The sequence below is a fragment of the Glycine soja genome, chromosome 2, assembly GCF_004193775.1.
Source record: "Glycine soja cultivar W05 chromosome 2, ASM419377v2, whole genome shotgun sequence".
NCBI lineage: Eukaryota > Viridiplantae > Streptophyta > Magnoliopsida > Fabales > Fabaceae > Glycine > Glycine soja.
In genome coordinates, this window is record NC_041003.1 from 6,572,449 (window position 1) to 6,595,510 (window position 23,062).

General features: G+C 32.7%; 3 protein-coding genes across 3 annotated transcripts; 1 reads left to right on the forward strand and 2 right to left on the reverse strand.

Annotated features, from left to right (window-relative positions):
- Positions 1–213: 213 nt before the first annotated feature.
- Positions 214–3,118, reverse strand: LOC114383880 (uncharacterized oxidoreductase At4g09670-like). Its single transcript, XM_028343596.1, has 2 exons — positions 2,654–3,118; positions 214–1,076 (listed from the first exon to the last, which is right to left on the reverse strand). The coding sequence occupies exons 1-2, from the start codon at positions 3,116–3,118 to the stop codon at positions 456–458; spliced, it is 1,086 nt and encodes a 361-aa protein (XP_028199397.1). The 3' UTR covers positions 214–455.
- Positions 3,119–5,344: 2,226 nt separating this feature from the next.
- LOC114383884 (16.9 kDa class I heat shock protein 3-like) lies at positions 5,345–7,128 on the forward strand. Its single transcript, XM_028343600.1, has 2 exons — positions 5,345–5,580; positions 6,577–7,128. The coding sequence occupies exons 1-2, from the start codon at positions 5,391–5,393 to the stop codon at positions 6,846–6,848; spliced, it is 462 nt and encodes a 153-aa protein (XP_028199401.1). The 5' UTR covers positions 5,345–5,390; the 3' UTR covers positions 6,849–7,128.
- A 10,932-nt stretch (positions 7,129–18,060) lies between these two features.
- Positions 18,061–22,012, reverse strand: LOC114383909 (TMV resistance protein N-like). The gene is made up of 5 exons (XM_028343616.1): positions 21,408–22,012; positions 20,504–21,250; positions 19,942–20,342; positions 19,481–19,753; positions 18,061–19,372 (listed from the first exon to the last, which is right to left on the reverse strand). The coding sequence occupies exons 1-5, from the start codon at positions 21,958–21,960 to the stop codon at positions 18,206–18,208; spliced, it is 3,141 nt and encodes a 1,046-aa protein (XP_028199417.1). The 5' UTR covers positions 21,961–22,012; the 3' UTR covers positions 18,061–18,205.
- Positions 22,013–23,062: the final 1,050 nt, after the last annotated feature.

The following is a 23,062-nucleotide window of genomic DNA, read 5'->3' on the forward strand; positions in this document are numbered from 1 at the left end:
AAATGAAATAAATGGACCAAAATCACATATTAAGAGTTAACTTATAAGCTATTTAAAGTAACTTTTAAAATTTAAGCTAACTTGTCAGCTAGTTCTATAAACTTAAGCTTACTTCTAAATTAGTTCTGCCAAATAGCCCAACTCAAAAGCTTATAAGCTAATAAAAAAAGTATAAACTAGCTAAAATGACTAGGCATTAGGCAAGCACTCCTATAATCACAAATGAAAACAGGTAAGGAAGTTGTTAGAACTATTTATTTGGTTCATTCCCCGTCACCATCCTTGAAGTACATAAAAATGTGCATTGTGTAAGAGTCTTCAGACCCTGCATTCCTCCTCTATGCACAGGTCAGCAATGACTGCTTAAAAATACAAATAAAATAGAAATGACTTTTGAGATGCACTAATGGAACAAAGACCTCAGTTCAACAAGCCACAGAAACAATACATACATCTCATTCCTGAATCTGAACAGGCTCAAAACCCCTCTCAATTGAAGCCTTCACAGCATCCAATACCAGTTGAGTTTTCCTACTAATTGTTGGCCACTTCTTCTCAGGTTTTGAGTTGTTGAATTTGATATCTGCCACCAAACGAGCAAACTCTGTTACCATAAGAGCCTCCTGAGGGATATCAGTTTTTATTATATGCTTGCTTGGCTGTGGGATCCACTTTGACACAAGGTCATCAAAGCCTGTTTCTGTAGCTGCATAAAACGATGCTTCCTTCTCTTCATAAGGGATAATGAAGTCATGAACATGTAGTGTTCCTTTTGTCCCAACAGCAGTTATATCCATTGTCAAGTTGGTCAAGAAGGAGCAGTGGAAGGTTGCTACTTTCCCATCTTCCCAGTGTAAAGAAGCCCCACAAGACAATATCACCCCAGCTTTATTAAGCTCAGGATTGCGTGAGGCTATTACAGTTTTAGGGAGTTCATAGTTGGCAGCCCAGAGTATTGCTCTAAGACAATACCACCCTTCATCGCCAAGAGAGCCAAGTGCATCAAGATCTGGCTTCACACGAATGTCATTCTCAAGGAAATCGGCATCAGCAGCAAATGTAAAATGAGTGTGAATCTGTGCAATTCAAAAAGAAATGATTTATCAATGTAGAACATGAATGGATAATACATCATACCCCCTCCCCAACATTCTAACATGGCCAACAGTCTAAGCCTCCAAGGAATGTCTTTTAACTTGTCTTTTCATTCAATAGCTACTTATTTAAAGTCCAAAGTCCAAACAATATGCATTATTACATGGCATGCATCAGTAAAAATGTGGAGAACAAAGGAAGCAAATCTGATTTATTTAGATAGATGCATAAGTAAAACAAAACAAATAAAATATGCAACAACAACAACAACAAAAGCCATATCCCACCAAGTAAGATAAGTATCAAATATGCAAATTAAAAATAAATTGAAAATGATTAATTGACACATATTTCTATTGCTTTGATTTTTATACTTATTGAGAACCTTTTATGGTTGCTAGAGACAATTTGTAAGTAGCTCTATGTTATTGACGACTAATTTTGAATCTGGATTAAATTTAATACACAAAGTTTCATACCCAGCACAGTAACAATACAGTTTATTAATACGTTCAACTGAACAATTTATTATTTCCTTGAGAATGAACCTAACTTTGCATCTTGTACTTAGGGAAAAGATATCAGGGCCCAAAAGACCGTGTGATTTCAACAAATATGGCAATGATGATGTACCATTTGAATACTGAATAGGCAAGCAACTGCATGATTCAACATCAGATAAATGACAGCTAAAAAACGAAGCCGCACTTAGAAGACCGTGAGAAGATACAAAGCTCTACTTGTGCCTTTGATTATATTTCAAAAGCTACACTACCTTGATCACTTTCAACAAGTAAAGCAGAAAAACTCAAGATGAGATTTAATTAATGGAATCGAAACTAAGCCAAAACTTACAAGCATTGTGAAAAGGCAAGCCAAAAATCTAATCACTGTTACTTAAAAGGGTTTCAATATTCAAATACTAAGATAATACAAATATGAAAATTAAACATTGCATCTGAAGCCAAATCATCGATGAAGTGCCATCTTTCTCATATTTTTTAAAGATCAACTCTCCCAAGAGCTAGAGGTGTAAACTTATGAATGCCTTATATCTAACCCATTCCCTAACATAAATGTCCATTTGGCTGGAGATGGACAATGCATAAACCCACTTTATCTGGTCCTGAAATTCAACTTTTCCATAGGAGGGCATAACGATCTAAAAACGCTGAAAAACTATGCCTAGAATAAGCAAAATTGAATTAAAAAATGGTGTATACAGTCATTTTGGCTCCTCAATTAAGTCAATTTGTACTGCAGTGTCACATTGGTATCTGAATTAAAGGTTTTTTTTTATATATAAAAAAAAGGTCCTTAAAAGTGTAAATCGACAATCAAATTAGTCCAAAATTCAAAAAATCATGCAACAAAAGTGAGAACAAGAACGTATGTTTAGGAACTAAAATGACAATAAGAAATTAAATTTAAGGACTTATTTAACATTCCTAGGACTTATTCAACATTTTCTTACTTTGGGAGATACAAGGTCGGTTCATTTAAAAAAAAAAAAAAGGAAAGAAAGGTAGTTAAAAACTAACAAAGAAAGGGTTGATACCGATCTGAGTTGGCCGAAACGGTTAGAATCGGAGAGGAAGTCCCTCATTTTGGCGGTGCGGGGGTGGTGCATCCACATCGTACCGTCCATGAGCTGCACCCCATTGGATTCGCACGCCTCGACGATCTCGTCGAACTCCGCCGCGTGGAGCGCGACGGGCTTCTCGAGCAAGACGTGCTTCTTCTTCTGCGCGGCGAGCACGGCCCAGCGCACGTGGAGGCTAGTGGGGAGCGGTACGTACACGGCGTCGACGTCGGGATCGTCGAGGACCGCCTCGTAGGAGCCGTGCACCTTGGCGGCGGCGGGGAAGCCGTTGGCGGCGGCGAAGGCACGCGCCTTGTCGAGGGAGCGGCTGCCGACGGCGTAAAGGGCGGCGTTGGGGGCGAGGGAGATGGCGCGCGAGACCTTGCGCGCGATGTCGGCGCAGCCGATGACGCCGAAACGGATTGTGGGAGTTTCAGCCATTGAGAGTTTCTGGTGTGAGTCTAGTGACGTGGCATGTGTGGGATAACTTGGAAATGGAAGAGGATATTCTCGGGTTAAAACTTTAAAACTTTATTTTATTGAAGGCAAAATTAGACCCGCCTCTCTTAATTAATGTTTGGCTTAGTTGTACAATTCATTAATTAATTATTATTAAAATCCTAATTGAAACTCTTAATTACTAACAAGTTAAATCATGTTCTTGATTTAAAACACTATATATCACACTCTTTTTATCACTTTTATTGTTTGACAGAAGATGTTTTTACATCAAATATGAGTATAATCAATGTAAATTAAAATTGACATTTTTGTTAAGATTTGGATTTGTATAATATTTCTTTTTACATGGATGTATTGATAATTAATATACAAATATTTTGTTTTACATTTGTTATATTAATCATCGATGCAAAAATATTTATTTATAAAACTTTCATCAATTAAACTAACAAGATAACAAAAGTGTACGTTGATTAAAAATTTTAATAATTAAGGAAACTTTCATCAGTGTGTGTTGATGAGTTATTGGTCAAATCAATTAAAAACCAAACCAAACTATTTTAATAAGTTTGTTTCTTAAATCAAAATTGACAAACTATATTTGTCAATTCGGTTTGGAACCAAAATGTTTTTAAGGAATCAATTCTTAAGCGAATCAATTTTGAATTAGTTTCGAACTGGTGGTTTAAGAATTGAATGGATTCTGAACGGGTTCACAATAAGTGATATGATGAGATAATCAATTTTTTTTAAAGAAAAAATAATTGGTTGTAAGTGAATTGAACCTGTTTCTTTTAGAAAATTCAATTCGAATTGAAACTATTCTTACAATAATTCAATTCTTTTTTCTTCAAACCAGTTTGGTTGAACATCGGTTCAACTTGATTACAAACCGGTTTGGTTCGTATCGGTTTTTTTTTGCATACCCCAAGCAATAACTTGTGAGTTAAAGTTTTTCTAATTTCAGATCATGGGCGACACAGTTTCAGAGATATAGGGCCCTGTGAAGAAAATCAGGCTTTGTTGGTTGCCATTACTTGGGTGGTTGATAAGCACTACCAGGATGTCATTTTTGAATTAAATTGACTGCAAGTAGGAGTGTTTACATCTTGATTTTGGTCAAATTCATAATTTTAATTCAATTAAAATTAAAAGGATTGAATTGAGTCAGTTATTGTGAAACCGGTTCAAAAATCAAGACCTAATTCAAAACTCGACATTTGAATGAGTTAGTTCGAATTTCACTTGAACATACTATATATCAAGTTTAAATTATTTGAATTGATTTGAATCAATTTAAATTCAGAAGTAACTCTTCCATGAACATCCTAACTGCGTGCAAAGTGTTTGATGGCAAATACTGGTAAACGTGAACATCCTAACTTCATGCAAAGTGTTTGATGGCATCGCTTCTAACGTTTCTATAAATTCTGAGTTTGGTTTCATTTGATCAAAGTCCAAGGAAATTAAAATTTCCAGTGGGTATTCACAACTCATCCGCAAAGTTTGTCGATCAACTCACTCACTTGCAAAGGGCATATCTATATTTTATATAAACATGAGTTGCATTCTAAAATTTTCATGCATGTACATAAATCTAGCAGGATAAATTTCATACTCGAATTAATCACAATGGATTTAAAATTATATTACATAATTATTATTTTCACTCACTTTAAAAATATAAAAAAATTGAAAAATTTAAAACACAGAAGAATCGAGGTATATATATTTTAGCCTTATACATATACGTAGAACATTTAGACCACCCTCTATATGATACGTTTTTAGTTTTATTTATGCGTAATAATTACTTCATTTCATATTTCGTTCGCTGTCACTTTTCTTCCTATTTTTTGTTTATAGTACGTGTACTTTTTTTTTTACAAAGTTACGTAGAAAAATACAAGTTCCCTTGCCGGGCCTCCGTATAATAATTCCATCTTACACCGAACACATGGCAGAGATGTTTGGGCAAAGAAATCAGTATCCATGAGTAATGAATCGGTTCTCACTTCTCATCACAGGAATTGAAGTTGGTTGAGACCCCATGCAAAGTATAGCAAGACTTCACCACGTAGCACCCTAATTCTCCTACGTGCCCTCCGCAAAGTCACGTTGCCGCATGCAGATACAACACACGAAGCGGTGCACGCTGTTTCCATTTTCCCCTGCCAACTATATATATAGATATGTATAAATTAATGTGCCCTCATCGAGAAGAAGAGAATATAGGAATATAAGAACTAAGATGGATTGGATCGGAGCGTACCGCGGAGGCCAGAGAAGCAGGGACTGGTGCGACCCTTCATCACCATTCACTGATTTGTGGGACCCTCGTCGTGTCGGTGACGCTGATGATATCACCTCCTCTCTCGCCCATGCTCACGTTGACTGGCGTGAGACTGATAAAGCTCATATCTTCCGTGCTGATCTTCCAGGTTAGCCCTTCTCAACCACACGCACCTACTTTAACAATTCAACTTACTTTTTTTTGTTTTATATTCGCATCATACATACGCGCTGAATCAATTTGGAATTTAATTAGAACCAGTTAGCTATAGCCTTTCATGTTCCCATACCATGCATATAACAGAGAAAGTCACAACACTCAAATAGGGAAATTAATGTTATTCTATATTATCACTTTTCATCACGATATATCACCACTTATATTATAGTACATATCGCTTTCTTTTTCATTTATCTATTTTCTTCTCCAAGTATAAAGACTGTCTACTGTCCAGGAATTATTTTCCTTATACCATCATTGGATTTAATTCAGGAAATAAAGCCATTTAAGAAGGGTTTGTTGTTAGATATTAATTAGAATAATAATAATAATAAGTTTTATGAGTCTTAAATTGTAAAAGATGAAAGTTGTAAGGTTGTAAGTTATAAAGCCTTGAATAAGTAATTATGTGAGTATTTAGTATTCTTGAATAAACAAATTATGTGAGTCATCACTCTATTTTAATATAAATAGGGGATCATACTCTTATATTTGATGTGCCAAATGAAATAAAATCTTCTTCTTTCAATGTTTGGTCCAATTTTTTAAACTTAAATATCTTTCAATAATTTGCTGTGTATACGTATTTTTATTTCTTAATTCTTCAATCTTTGTTTTGAAGAAAGGAGAAGCCTAGTTTCATATTTTATTTATCCTTTCTAATTTGTGAAGAAGTTAAGTTGAATTTTATTTCACTATTACCCTTTAGTTGATGACAAAGATGAAAATTTATTTATATATATATATTAATTGAGAATTCATAATTCTTTGTGGTGATATAAAAAATGAAGGAAAAAGAAAAAGAGATAGCAGTTATAGCATGTGTAATTGGCGTGTGTGCGTTGGTTTCTCGCGGGTTCAGATTCGCGAGGTCCCTATTATGCAAGCTGAGCGAGTTGTGGGGACACAATAATATTGATGGCAGGGGTGAAGAAAGAGGATCTGAAGGTGCAGGTGGAGGAGAATAAGATCCTGCAGATAAGCGGGGAGAGGGTGAAGGAGAAGGAGGACCAGAACGACAAGTGGCACCGCGTCGAGAGGCAGTGCGGAAGCTTCCTCCGCCGCTTCCGGCTGCCGGAGGATGCCAACCCCAACCAGATCAGCTGCACGCTCGAAAACGGGGTGCTGAACGTCACCGTGCCCAAGGTGGAGAAGAAGCCGGAGAACAAGAACGTGAGGCAGATTGATGTGGTTTGATGATGATGGAGCATCATGAGGACTTGTAATGTTTGAATGAGTTTTGTGTTATGTGTGTGTGCGCAACTGTGCATATTACTGTACAAGTTAATAACTACGTGTCTGCCATATGAATCAATGTAAGTTTGATATGAATGGGAGGAAACTTTGTTTGCATAGTTTGGGAATTTTTTTTCTTTTTCTTTTCTTTGTTTTCATCTTATTAATTAAGGTGGGAGTTGTGCACTGTCTTGATGCTTGTTCTCTTCAATAAATGGTAAGACTTTTTTTCTTTTGTTAATAGCAGTACTAAATGGTTAGTGAGACTTTGTAAATCTTATTCTGACTTGCAAAATTAGTTTAGGAAATCTGAAAGGTATAGATTTTTTAGGATGAGTTCCAAAATCCAAGAGTTTTTATGATTTGAGAAAGTCAAATACAAATATTTCAATTTCAATTAGTTTTTAGTTTTTAATATTTTTTTAATTTAGTAATTAAATTTTTTAAATATTTTTTGAATTTAGTAATTAATTTTTTAAATATTTCTTAATTTTTTAAAACGTTACTTCCTAATTTTTTTAGATTTTTTTATTTTTATTCTTGATGTATTTTTTTTTATTATTTTACTATTTTTCATAAACACTTCTAATTTATTTGACTAATTTTTCAATTTCATTTTCAATATTCCAGCTAGTTTCATCAAACTCACTCTTCTATTTTAATAAATTAATTTTTTAACATCCAGTTATTTATCCATATTCCAACTATATTTTATCCAATATAACCATACAAAATTTCTAAAAGATATTTGTTATCTTATTAAACTAATAAAGTTCATTAACTGTATTGAGACACGAAGGAACATTTTAAGAGTTCTTATATGTAAGGAAAAGAGATATGATTCTAAGTCATGTTTAATTAATATTATTATAAATTTAAAAATATTTATAGAATTCATTTGTTTAAGTGTGATGGTCATTAAATATAATATAATGATATCACTCATAATTTAAGAAATATTTTTATAATTAATGAAATTAAATAAGTTAATTATATTATTAATAGTCCAATAAACATATTTATTTTTATAAAAATAAGTAATATTTCATTAATTAATTTCACATTTAAATAATAAAAAATTAATATTAAAAGTGATTATTGTTTCTTATAATTAAAAAATAGTATCATTTGTTTCTTTAATAAATGGAAAGTGTATTAAAAATGAACGATATCTCATTAACTAATTTCACATTAAAATAATAAAAAAGTAATAATAAAAGTGATTATTTTTTCTTATGATTAAAAATTAGTATCATTCATTTCTTTAATAAATGAAAAGTTTATTAGTATAAAAAGGGGAGTACAAATAACTATTTATTAACTCGAAAAAATTCAATTAAGTTTAATTGAATTAATTTAAAAGTTAGATTAAACTCAACCTGGTCACTGACTTATTTTCCATGTGAACATGTAATATATATTTTTTCTTCTATATTTTTAAAGTAAATATTATTTATCTATCAATAAACTTTAGGGACTAAAAGTAGTAATTTCATATTTTTGAGGATGAAATAAAAAATAAAAATTGTAAGATACAAAATAATACGCACTTAATTGATTGGAGTACATTTTTAAAAGAAAAAAGAAATGCTGAAATGGTTATCTGATAGATATTATGCAATCTGTGTAAGGATAATTAACGATAACACAAGGGCCACAAGAGCAACAGAGACGTTAACTACCAGCTTCATTTCTCGCAAGTCGCAAAATTAAAGCTGCTTAATTGACTACAGGACACTACAAAGTACAAACCATAATGCGCATGCGAATAGAATTCAACATTCCGAACAACAAAGATGCTACTCTTTTCCTGTTATCATATCCCTTCTTCTATGGTTTTCCTGTTATCATATGTCTATTGCCACCTAAAAGAAGATTATAGGTGAAGGAATTCTCGGAAACCTGTGATTTACTTGTTGATTATACAGCAATCAAGATTCCTTTAGGACACACAACAGGGGAACATGAAAATAGATAATAATTAAGAAGTGAAAGTTAATTAAACATTTAGAATGCCATATTTTGAATTTTTTGCATTCCAAACCTTCTCCATCTTGAATAAAGTGCCTTAGAAACAAATACCTGAAAATATTAAATATGATGATCTAATCTGGTGTACGTGAATGTGATTTGAACAGGTGCTATGTTCTGTCAATTATTTCAATATTGTATTCCAAATTTTAGTATAAGTATTCATATTTTGTTCAATTAAGGAAAAATGATTGTAAGGTAGTTAGGATTATAGAAAATTAAAGTTTAGTATAAGTATTCATATTTTGTTCCAAATATTAATTAATATTTCTGAGGGACTAACTTGCTAGCGCTTCACACCTTTCATGAACGAATTAGGGGTCTACTCTATTTTTAAGTTTCAATGCCTCCCTCAAAAAAAAAGTTTCAATGCCTATACGAGTTTCTCTGCCCTCACTTGACTAATTACTAATGTAGTAATAAAAGAATGAGATTGAGACCAAAACGTCTAAATTGATTTATGAAGATTTTGACTGATAAAATTTGAAAAAGCAAGAGTTTTTTTCTCTCCTTATTTTAGCTTAAATTATTTAACATTAAGTGAAGATGTTTAATGGAGAGAATTGAAATAGATGATGTGATATTTTATAATATTTTCTCTCCATAGAGGTTTGTCAGGGAGCATATTAAAATATGTGAGAACTAAGTTACCCTGAGACTCCATAATGATTTTGCTTTTTTTTTTTCTTCTTCTCCTCGCCACCAAAGATTTTTTTTTTTTTTTTCTAAGTTCTACATCGCACATTCCGGCAATTTTGTGTGCCTTTTGCCATCCTCTTCCAGAGATGACTTGTCGATCCTCCCGTACACATGCTGGTCAAGACCACAAGATTCACAACCTCCTTTGAGGATCCAAACTTTTGTGTAGCATTGTTAGTGTGTTGTTCATGGTGGAGGTAATGGTGTTACTTTGGTCCATCTTAGCGCAAAAAATATTTTTTTTAATATTTAGCCATTGAAAATCACCATTTTTATGACCATTTTACATTGTTAGTTTCAAGTTTATAGTAGTTTTAAAGGATTAAAATATAACAACATTAACGAAGTTAAAAAATTACAATTATAAATTTTAAACTATAAAAATTAAAAGAAAATTTATTGTCGGTAGAAGAATAGAAAGGTAATTATACCAATTTATTCTCCTCAATACCGTTCAAATGAAACTGTTTATAATCTTCTTATTTATTTATTTTCTTTTTTTAACTTTCCAACCCGAAATTTGATCTGGCCCTTGCCCCATCGTTTTCTTTTTCGATTTTTACGAAGTTTGGTCGGGTATGACAGTGGTTGGTGATAAGTTATTCAATCAAAGTGTAAATAATAAATTCAGTATATAAATATGTAAGCTGAAAAAAAAAAAAATACTAAAGTCACTGAGCACGTGTATTGACTACTGAGTGGGAAAAATGGAACACGGATGGGCTAATGAGTAGAAGTGGGAGACAGTTGGAAACAACTGGGAAATAAGTATTTTGTATATTCTTTTTAGAAAGCAGTACAAATAAAATTATAATGTCGATAGATATTGGCTTTTGATATAAAGTAAAGTATCAATAACATACTTTTTTTTGGCACATTTTAAAAAAATACTTTTTAATAATTTTTCAATAATTCCTAATATAACCTATTTTATTACTTAAAATATTGAATCCCATTGATTTAGAAATTAAATTTACTAGTACATTTTTAGTAGAATTAATATAAATTTCACCTAATAAAAAAACAATCGTAGCTTGAAACAATGAAACTGCAGAATACAGAATAAAAAAAAATCGCAATATTAAAATATACTAGTAGTAACCTAGTTTATTGGTTCCGGAAGTGCATTATGACGTGGAACCTTCTCAGCCGTTCACGTGCGACGGTAATTACGAAGATTCGCTGGCTTATCACATTTCACGAGGTGAGGTTCACGGATTTAAATTAGAGCCAAAGATGCACAATTGAATTGACTCTCTCCTTCAAATACCAGTGGTGATATTTTCCCTTTTTCACTTCTCATTTTCTCCTCTTTTTGCCCTAATCATATGAAGGTGTTAACACGTTCTCTATGTTGGATTTTATGGAAGTGGAGGGATAGGTAAAACAACTACTTCTGTAAAAGTAATTGTTATAGTTAGTTGTTGTTTTACCTATTCCACCAATTCCATCTATCCCTTCCCTTCAAGTTTTCTGATTTCTTCTGAAGAAGGCAAGTATAGTGGGTTTTTACTCCGGTTTTGTCTTCCAATAAATTGATTTTAAGATTTTTAACTGAAGTTTTGTTTGGTTATTTGTTGGGAAGTTCACGGATCTGAGTTTATGTTTTGATTGTTCTCGGTTTATAATGGAGATCTCAGATCTCTGATTATGATGTATTTGTTGCCCCGATTTAGTAGATCTGTTATTTCAAAATTGTGAGAATAAATTAAATTAAGTAAACTAGAGAAACAAAACTTAAATTAGGTTTTTTTCTCTGGTTTTCTATGTTAGTATTTAATTTTAAGATTGTTAACAGCAATTTTGTTTGATTTTTTGTTTGTTTGTTTATTTTTCCTTTTTTTTCTCTAGAGGTTCATAGATCTGGGAGTCTAAGTTTGGAAGTTGTTAGTTTATAGCTGAGATATCAGATTTTGTTGTATTTGGCGTCCCTAATTTAGAAGACATGTTGTTTTTAAATTGTGAGAATTTAATTTAATTAAATGAAGTTCACGGATCAGTGGAATGTGTTCAGATCTTGCAATTAGCTCAATGTATTTGCAAACTCGGCATTTTGTTTTTTTTTTTTCATTTTTTTTGGTTCAAATTTTGTAACAAGTCACCTGTCATATCTTTCTATTTAATGGTTATCACTTTCTACCTTGCATATGTTTTATGCCCTAAATGATTATCAATGGGCATTTAAGTGAATAAAAAGTCCCAAGTAGAAGGGAAACACCTTTGGTTCTCACATCGCAGTATTTGGTCATGTTTTTCGATAAATAAATCTGAGGATGAGGTTTTTTTTTTTTGGTACATGAAGATGACGTTGTCGAAGAAGTACTTTCAGAAAATGAATGGAACAGCAATTGAAAGTGTGAAAGCATTGATATCATGTTGGACATGGCATGTGAGGAAGTTGTGTATTTCATAATTCATAGTTCTTAGAATGGCTCAAATACTTTGAAAATAGTGGCCTTTGGATGGTCATCTGCAAGTTCCAAGTTTTAAGAGGACTAAGTCTGAACATGATAAGAATCTGCAAAATAAGCGAAGTTCAAATTTTTACACCTCACAATAATGACATTGCAACCCTGATGTTACTCAACCAAAGAAATGGGGAAGAAGTTGCACAACAGGGAACGAAGAGTCTTGAGTCTTAATTTACGGTTAGGATAATCTAGGTGCATAAATTGCAGGGGAGGAATAAAATTTAGATATAGTATCATAAGTACAGTTGATGTTGTTCTTTAATCAAATTTAAAGTTTTACCTCAATAATGTACTGTTTAGAAATAAATAAACTTAAGGGGTTGATTGAGAGGTGTAAAATTTTGGTGTGTTTATATATGTGAGATATGTTTGATTTTTATGAAATGTAAAATTTTCTTTTCAAGGTTTCGTTTTGTTTATATATGTGAGAATTATGTTTGAATTTCATGATACGTAAAATTTTCTTATGAGAGGAGCAAATTAAATTATGGATCTGAAAAAATAGTGGACAAATTTGACGACATTGGGACAAGCATCCTTCATTGCGACATGGATTAATGAATGTGATCGGGATTAGAACTCGATGACATGAATGTAATCCACAGCCACATGGCATTATTGCGAATAATTAGATACCCCTGTCCAAGATAAATACGCTAGTCGCATTTCTTTCTTTTTCAGCCTTCACTGGATTTCATTTAAACATTTGAATTTTATGCCATTTGATATGCATATATATCTTAACAAGTTTAATTTGATCCACTGTCATTGAAATGATTATTATATTATTTCATTAATTAAATATTATTGGAAGTATAATTTTTAAAATAACTTATTAAAGTTAATTTTACTATACTACATCATGATTTATTATTTTTTTAGAATAATTTATTGTGAAATGACAGTTTTTACATAAATAATATATCATGTATTTAAATAATAATGACAGTTTTAATTTATTATATGTAAATGGCATTTTTTATATCCAAAAACATATAATAATTTTAGTCAAAATATATTAGTAATGGGTAAATATTTTTATATTTAACTTGCGGATTAAGTCAGAGTTTACAATAATTGCTTACTTTTTAAAAGTTAATTTAAAATTAATGAAAATAAATTATTATTATTAATAATAAATAAATTGAAAGAAACAGGAATTTGTGACGGCTTAGAAAGAATAAGTGACGTATTTCCTTGCATTATTTATATATCAAGATTAACTCTTCTGAATTATAGTATTATTGTCAAACGACTAACACATTTAATTAATTAATTAATGATTAATGATCTAAGAAACTTTTTTTCCTTACCAATATATTTAATCATATCAAATATTCGTTACTAATACCTTAAGGCAAAGGCATGAGGTGTCTGACTTTAAAATATAATAAATAACTTTTAATTAATATAACATTCACATGTATATCATTTATTTATATATATAATTTAATAAATAAAATTTATTAATATTTATCATATCATTATATATATTTTGATCTATCCGAATTATTAATGTCTTATTTTTAATAATCCTATGATAAAAAATAATTTAAATTAAAATTATAAAGAACTTATTTTTTATTATCATAATCATGATAACAAATTTTTATTTTAATCAAGAACTTATCAAATTAATAATTTAATAAAATAATAAAATAAAAAATAATTCTTTATTAGAATTGATAATATGATAGATTGTATGTTGATCATACTTATTTATTCTTAATAGTTGCTTAGTTTGTTCAACTCAAGGAAGGTAAGCATAAGTTTTCTTTAATTTTATATCAATAAATTCTTTTAAACATTATTCGTTAGATTCCTTTTTTTTGTTTTTTAATTTTCATTTTGTATGTTTTGGCAGTTGTTCGAGAACATGACAGTAATGAATTTTAATGATTGTCAACATATAACAGAGATACCTGACATATGTGGTGTCCCAAATTTACAAGAATTATATTTTAATTCTTGGATCGATTGGATCCCTGGATAAACTTAAAATCTTGGATGCTAATGGCTGCAGGAAGCCTAAGGGTTTTTCACCCTATCAAATTGGCCTCTCTTGAAGAACTTCATCTTTCATTTTGTGATATTCTTGAGTGTTTTCCAGAAATATTAAGGAAGATGGAAAATTTAACTTTCCTTTATATTTATGGCACTCCCATAAAAGAACTGCCATCTTCAATTCAAAATCTCACTCGACTTCAAACAATTAAACTGAGTAGTGGTGGATTTATTCGGTTACCAAATAACATTTTTGTTATGAAAGAACTTCGTTGTTTCCATGTTGACAAATGTGAGGTGTTGCTACTTCCCGGAGAGAATGAAGGAGAAGAACAAATGAGCTCATTGATGTTTGAAAATACATTTGACTTTCGTAAACTTTCACAGTCCAATATGTCAGCCAAATTCCTTCTTTTAAGTGGGTGCAAGAATCTTGAAAAAATTAAAGGGTTTCCACTGAACATAGAAGAATTGATTGTAGAATCCTGCGGTTCCTTGAAAGATCTAGATCTTATTCTTCCTCCTATATGCACCGAAGAATGTCGTAGTTTGAGTAAATTTAAATTGAATGGTTACTGGGTGCTTGAAGAAATAAAAGGGATTCCATCCATCATTGGAATTTTTTCTGCAAGATATTGTAGATTCTTGAGTTTTGAGTGTAGAAGCATGTCACTGAATAATGTTGGTATTTACCTATATATTTGACTTGATAATTTATATATTTCACATTGACTGATACTCTGAATATTTATGTTGCTAAATTTATGAATGAATTATGACCTATAGGAATTGGATGAGGCTGATTTGCCAGGAACAAGCATTCCAGAGTGGTTTGAGCATTGTATCAATGGTTCATCAATTTCTTTCTGGTTTAGTAACAAGTTCCCTGTGATATCTCTATCTTTTGTTTTTGCTGGACCGGAGTTATATGCGGGAGTATGGTTCATAGTTATCATCAATAGTAAGAAATATTTATCACCGCATATTTTCTGTGCGGATTTATCCGGTGATCTTCTGTGTATATGTGATCACATAGAAGAACTATTCTACGACTGTGTTTTTCTGGAAAATGAATGGAATCACGTGGTGTGTACTATATCATGGGTACCAATCAAACAAATTGGAATCCATGTTTTCAAACAAGGAAGCAACATGGAGGATATCCAATTTACCTCCGCTATTGTTGAATGAAAAGCGAGATTTTCACAATTGACCAACATGGGGAAAAAAAGAAGAGACTGGCGTTTGTCTCTTCCTGGAAATGAAGTCTCTTCCCTTTGATTGATGATATTGATAAAATTTTATGGTTTTAGGACAAATTAAATTGGCTTGCTTTGATTATTATGTAATGTTATGTATTCCACCAATATATCTAAACTTTATTCACTGACACTAATACACTGTACTTCATGTTATTTTTGCAGTATTTTCTTAAAGTTTGTAGATGTACATATCAATGGTAAATACATCTTTTTTGGCGAATGAAAATGCCAGCATAATTTGATGGTTAGCGTTACTTTTATAAGTCGACAAATTAAACCGAAATGAAACTTTCTTTGGGAGAGACTAGGCTTTAACAAGCAGAGTACATCAAGAGCAAGTCTTCATAAGCATAACTTACGGTATATTGCAATTTTAAAGAACAAAATGTACACAGTCCATATGGCGATTTAATTTTCATTTAGAAGAATAAATTAGTTAACTCCTGTTTTTATTAAATTAGAATATAATTACTCATTTCTATATGTTTTCAAAGTGATCAAGCATGTTCTAATATTTAAAATTTTAGGATTGGAACTACCAAAACGAGTATTTAGTAAGCATGTTCCAATGCTCACCCCTGTACAAGTCTTTTTGTTTTCTGTTATCACTTCAATAAAATCCTCTCTAATAGACCAAATATTGGCTCAAACAATCACCTTTGACCTATCTAACCAGTGACCACAATTTTTCTACTAGTCTCACTCGAAATGTGTAATTAATCAAAATTAAGCCACTTAAATATCCATGTTCAATATTTACTTCTCTGTTCAAATTGGAAGATCTCCTGTTCATAAACTCCATGCCATTCTTTTGATTCAATCTGTTAAATAATAGTGAGATAGAGAAAGAGCAGTTGATAAAATGAAAACCCACCACCTTTTTCTGCTTCGTTTGAATTAACTTGTTCTAAATTCTAAACAAAGCTTATTGAAGAATGCTTACTGCTAGAAGTGAAATTTCTCCCTGGACTTGGGTCTGATGAGGTGAATATGATAGGAATTTATGGTATTGGTGGTATAGGGAAAACCACCATTGCTCGTGCTGTTAATAACATGATTTTTAGTCATTTTGAAGGTATGCGTTTCCTCCCTAACATTATAGAAAACGAAATTAATAAGAATGGCCTGGCAAACTCCGAGAAATGCTACTTTCTGAAATACTCAAGCAGAAAGATGTCAAAGTGGGAGATGTCAACAGGGGATTCCAATAATAAAAAGGAAGCTTCAACAAAAGAAGGTTCTTTTGGTTCTAGATGGTGTTGATAAATTAGAACAGTTGAAGGTACTTGCAGGAGAATATGATTGGTTTGGCTCTGGAAATATAATCATTATCACCACAAGAGACAAACACTTGCTAGCTACTCATGGGGTGGTAAAACTATACGACTTTAAACCATTAAATGTTGAAAAGGTTCTTCAATTGTTTAACTGGCATGCGCTGATCCAAGTTATGTGGATATTTCAAACCATGCACTTTCTTATGCATGTGGCCTTCATTTGGCTTTGGAAGTGATAGGTTCTCAGTTATTTGGAAAAAGTTTGAATGAATGTAATTTTGCATTGGATAAATATGAAAGAATTCCTTATAAGAAGATCCATGGAATACTTAAAGTAAGCTATGATGGTTTGGAAGAAAGTGAGTGAGAAGGGAATTTTCCGTGACATTTCTTGTTTCTTCAATAAATGGTGGATGCTGATTTTTTGAAGAAAATCATAATGAAGAAGAGTTGAACTCAGAAGTGTCTCCAATGGCCATGCTTATTAGTGATTTTTACGAGTATATTACATGTCTTGATGTGTATTATCCATACATAAAGTTTAATAATGTCATCCGATTAAGTATGCAGTCCTAATCTGTATATGCATTGTGATTTTGATTTGATGTTCCACATGCTTGCAAGAGGTGAGGAAGACTTGCATCACAGAAGCAGGAAATCATCACTGCATTTCTGGTTTCGAAACAAATTTCCTAAGATCACGGTATGTTGTTCTATATTGCCTGGTTTGAATTTTCTCTTGGTGTTCATTTTCAAGTTGAGAGTACTCATCAATGGCACTAAGCAATTCAGTTCTTCATGTAATTACATATATTCCACAGGGAATCCAATACTTTGGTGTGATCTAGAATGCTAAGCCGAGGTGGCGATATTTTCAGAGCACGAATTGAATGAAGCTGAGATTTTATTTGTTAAAATGCCCTACATCAAGTTCAGGAGTAGTAATGGAGATCCCTAACTTTGCCAGAGTAATTTTAGACTGGACCCTAATTGAGTTAAAAAATCAGATGTCAACTTTTTCATTCTCTAACATGCTCATAGAACCTCCATATTTGTTACCTAGTTGGTTGTACAATGTTGTTAGTTATGCAGCTGAATGAAAAAGGGTAAGAGATGAATATTCCATAATTTTGACTTATTAGTCAAACTGTCTATGTATCAAGACATATATATAAGAGGCAATTCAGAATGTAATAGATGACAAAGAATGCAATAGATTTGGACAAATAATCATGGTTTCTCTTACCTTCTTTGTTGTGAAAGAAGGTAGTTTATAAGACCTGTAAAAAAAATTTAGTAATGATAACTTATAATTTTTTCGTATAGGAAAGAAACGAAAAGTAGGAAAACCTGCAGGGACCTAAAGATCAATTAAACAATAGAATAGAATGAATCGATAAAAGAATATGTGAAAAAAACACAAAATTAATGAAACCGAAGTTAAAAAATAGAATAGAATGAATCATGATCTATCATCTTTCATTAAGTTCCATTCCAAATTTCACAAACCAAATAATGAAACTACTTTCCCTTTCACTCAATTTCTCTCCATTCCATCGATCGCTACCTCTTTTTCATTTAACAACATAGTACAAACAACTAGGTAATGAAGAGGGAGGTTCCATGAGCATGTTACAGAATGAAAAGGTTGACATGGGATCTTTAAATTTAATATCCTCCTTATTATTTCCCTCCTCGTAGACACCAAATAGGGTCCAATTTAGACGTCCCTCAGCAAAGTTGTGGAGCGACATTGTTAATCCAGCACATGGTGTGGGGTATCCCAACTCAAACAAAATCTCAGCTTCATTCCATTCTTGCTCTGAAAACATCCCCTCTGCTTTGCTTTCTAGATCACACCAAAGTTTTGGGTTCCATGTTTGTGTAAATAAGTAGTTACATGATGAACTAAATATCTTAGTGCCGTTGATGAGTACGCCCAACTTCAAAATCAATATCATGGTAATTTTCAAACTAGGCAATACAGAACAACATACCGCAATCTTGGGGAATTTGTTTCGAAACGAGAAATGCATTGACGATTTCCTGCATCTGCTCCCATCCTTGCTTGCAAGCTTTTTGAACAACAAAATGAAATCATGATGCAAGAGCAGATTAGGACTGCATACTTGGATGACATTATTTGGACTTATGTGTGGATAATACATGTCAATATATGTAAAATCCAGGTCACCATCAACAACAACCATGGACCTTGGAGACACTTCTAAGCTCAACTCTTGTTCATATTGGTTCTCTTCCCAAAATCGATATACCACATGCCCAAAACCGAAAATCACTTTAACTTTCGGCAATATACATATACTACCTGGTAGCTGATGAAGCCTTCCGCATTTCCTCAGGGACAAAAGTTGAAGCCCAACAAAATTTCCAATTGAACATGGCAGTGTCTCTATGGCTGTCTCGTCTAAATATATTTCTTTTATGTTCTCCATCTTTCCCAATACTTCCGGGAAGCTATCAAGACATGTGCACCCCCGAAGGTCCAAAATTTCAAGAGATGGCAACATGACGCAGGGTGCTAGAATTTTTAGCTTGCTACACCGTTTAGCACTCAAGAGTTGGAGCTTATCAAGAAAGCCAATTGAACCATCAATTTTAACCAAATTGGTGCAATTATCAATACACAAATATGCTAAAAGTGGTACTTCTCGTAGGCTTGGTAGATCTGTTAAGAACTGGCAATCTTCAATGCTTAACACAGACAATGATTCAAACATCTGCAAATTAAAAGACAATGACTCAAGTTGTGTGTGAGGTGCGTGTTTTTTTTTTTTTTTAAAGTAGAAATTCATGTTAAAAATAATAACTTCGAAACTGATACATACATTGTATGGTTGGAAGATTTGAAGGCAACTTTCAGGCATAAGGAGTAGCTCAACTCGTTTAGGATTGAAATCAGCAGGCAAAGATGGTGAAGGGTAGCAACTCCAATCTAGCACTCTCAAACTATTTGGCAGATGCTCGGGGCCTGTAGAAAAGGTTGTATTTTCAATAATCAAAATCCTCAGGTTCTTCATCTCCTTCAAGGCTTTTCCATTCCATTGCACTTGTATGTTGTTGTACCCTTCAAGCTTTATGAATTCTATTTTATCAGTTCCCTTCCATGCCCAAAGCACAATTTAGCCACAAAAATGTGCACATTAGCAATCTCATCATCATATAAAAATTAAATAGATAACAGGGGAAAGAATCCCAAAAATTATCATGTATTCAGTAAAATTGTTATTTTAATAAAGGAATGAAAAGCAAAGAAATAGCATAGAGATGTTCGTAATTTCTAACATACCGTATTTTCTTCCAAAACATGAACAATGTCCTCTTCAAACCATAACCTACTACGTCTGCCAGGCTCAACTGTTGATTCTTGCCTTACAATTTCTCTGCCTGTGTCTCGAATTAGATCATGCATTCTCACACAACCAGAAGCATCAATCTTTAAGAGAGATCTGTCAACCAACACTCTCAAACCATCTTTTACATGAAAACCATGAGCACGTAGCACTGATGTGACGTAGCCCACACCACAAGTATTGAAGAAACAAGCAATGTCAAGGAAAATTTGCTTCTCATTTTCTTCCAAACCATCATAGCTTACTTTAAGTATTTCATGGATCTTTTCATGAGGAATTCTTTCATATTTATCCAATGCAGAATTACATTCGTACCCCATTGCCCAGAGGCTCTTCGCTATGCGAAGGTATGAGGGAGGGATATTGTACGCAGTCTTACCCTTGCATATGCAAAGAGGCTGTTTCCGGATTCGAACCCATGACCAACAAGTCACCAAGGCACAACTTTACCGCTGCACCAGGGCTCGCCCTCCAATGCAGAATTACATTCATTCAAACTTTTTCCAAATAAATGAGAACCTATCACTTCCAGAGCCAATGGAATGCCACACGCATAAGAAACTGCACGGTTAGCAATATTCACATAAAGTGGATCAGCTTTATGATTTTTAAAGGCACACCAGTTAAACAATTCAAGAGCCTTTGCAACATTTAATGGTTTAACATCATATATTTTTACCACCCCATGAGTCGCTAGCAAGTGTTTGTCTCTTGTGGTGATAATGATTATACTTCCATTGCCAAACCAACGACTTTCTCCTGCAAGAACCTTTAACTGCTCTAATTTGTCAACATCATCTAAAACCAGAAGAACCTTCTTTTTTTCAAGCCTCCTTTTTATTATTGGAATTCCTCTGTTAACATCACCCACTTTGATATGTTTCTTCTTGAGTACTTCAGAAAGTAACATTTCTTGGAGTTGGACAAGACCTTGCTTATTGATTGCCTTTTCTCTAATGTCAAGGAGAAAACATGTGCCTTCAAATTGACTACAAATCAAGTTATACACGGCACGAGAAATTGTGGTTTTACCGATACCACCAATACCATAAATTCCTATAATGTTGACATCAGAACCATGTCCAAGGAGAGATTTCACTTCTAGCACTGCATGCTCTAGCCCAATTGGATTATCAGCAATGTGTAAAGGAATGCAACTAATCCTTTTATAGACCTCTTTAACAATTTTTCGGATGGACTTATATTCTAGCTCCCTGCCCATTGTATAAAACATGTGAATTGAAACTAAAGCTTCAAATTTGTGTTTAGTTTACTCATTTCAATCAGAATTAATCTCATAAATTTATTGTCTCCATTTCTTAAATTTCACCGTTCAAGATAGATCAATGTGATTTACTATGCTTTCTTTCTTTGTGAGTAATTAATATGAAAATTATTAGGCAAATGTAAAAAGAGATCAGTTTATAACACATACAATAAAAAGGAAGTATAGAATACCCATGTTGGAAATGCCAGCCTGATAGATTGGCTGCTTCATATAAAGCCTTCCTCCATTTTTGCACTTTGTCACTGTCATCTGGGAACCTTTCTTCATGTTTTGCCAATGCTTCTGAATAAGTCCCTTTCTGATGCCGAACATGTGATGGATCCACATCATAAAATATTGGAAAAACTGATCGACCTTTTTCTTCCTTCAAGCACTCAAGGATCTTGACAAGTTTATCCAAACAAAAAGTTGAGGATGCATAGTTCTTAGAGAAAACAACAATGGCAATCCTTGAATTTTGAATGGCATTGAGAAGAGCTGGTGTAATTTCTTCCCCTCTTCTAAGCCCTTCATCATCAATGAAAGTATGAACTCCCTTTTCACACAGAGAATTGTAGAGATTGCCAGTGAATTTTTGACGAGTGTCTTCACCTCTAAAACTGAGGAAGACATCATAAATCCATTTAAGTGTGAAGGTAGACCAAGATGGTGCTGTTCTGTGTGCCATGATTTAGGAACTTCAGAAATATAAACACAAAGAAACTTGGAAGACAACTTATGTTTGCAGTAAAACAAGTTTGTGATCAGTAAGGAGGAATTAGCAAGTATTTATATACCAAGAAGTTGCAAGGTTGTTGTTTGTGTTAGTTGTTTATTTGTTTTGTGATTTACTTATCATTGCTTTTGGTTCGAAAGAAGGGGTAAATGTGAGAAGTGTCCTACTTTCTTTGTTGACTTTTTTTGCAGGCAAAAAAAATTTATTAACATGGGATTCAAATCAGAAGTAAAAGGAATACTCTAACCCTTGTATATATATAAGAAACATCAGAAATTTAAGAGGAATCCATGAAGATACAAGACATAAAATAGCAATCCAAAACGGACAAAGAGGTTATATCTAACTAAGCTTGGAATCAAAGATCAAGAGTCGACCTTGATAAAATCCAAAAAAAATAAAGCTTAAGCCAAAAGGAAACGTTACAGAAAATAATTTTGCTCCCTAGCAAAAACAAAGAGACCATATGCGAATGGTCACTCTATGGTTACATAGAAATAAAATTGTTTTCAATAATGACAGTCCTAACTTTGAATGTGTTTCTGATTTGATCAAGTATAGATCGTGGATATGATGGTCTAATAGGAGAATGAAGTCTTTTTCCTTTTCTTTTTATGAATGGTCAATGTATCCCATGGAGTGTTTGAAGGAATTATGTAGGAGTACTAAGGTGTGTTTATTATTTATAGGAAAAGGTTTATCAGATTTAATTGGTCAGTGGAATGGTGCAGAACAGGTTTTTTTGTTTTCTGTAGAAAGGTTGAGTATCCCTTGTACCCTATCTAATATATCTAATATTTTTATATGTTGCTAGTAATTTCTTTATATGTTGTTAGTAATTTTTTTATGTTTTCTTCTCCAATGTTGTTAGTAATTTTTAGAATGTTACTGCAATCAGAATAGCAAATATTCCTCTGAATTTTCAGGTATGAAATTGTACTGCTGCAACTGTGGTCTCTTTAAGATAAATCATAATCTTTTTTGGAACTCAATCAAAGCTTTAAGTTATCGAGCATGCGCAACCTAATTAGCCATACATTTAAATTTCAAAACT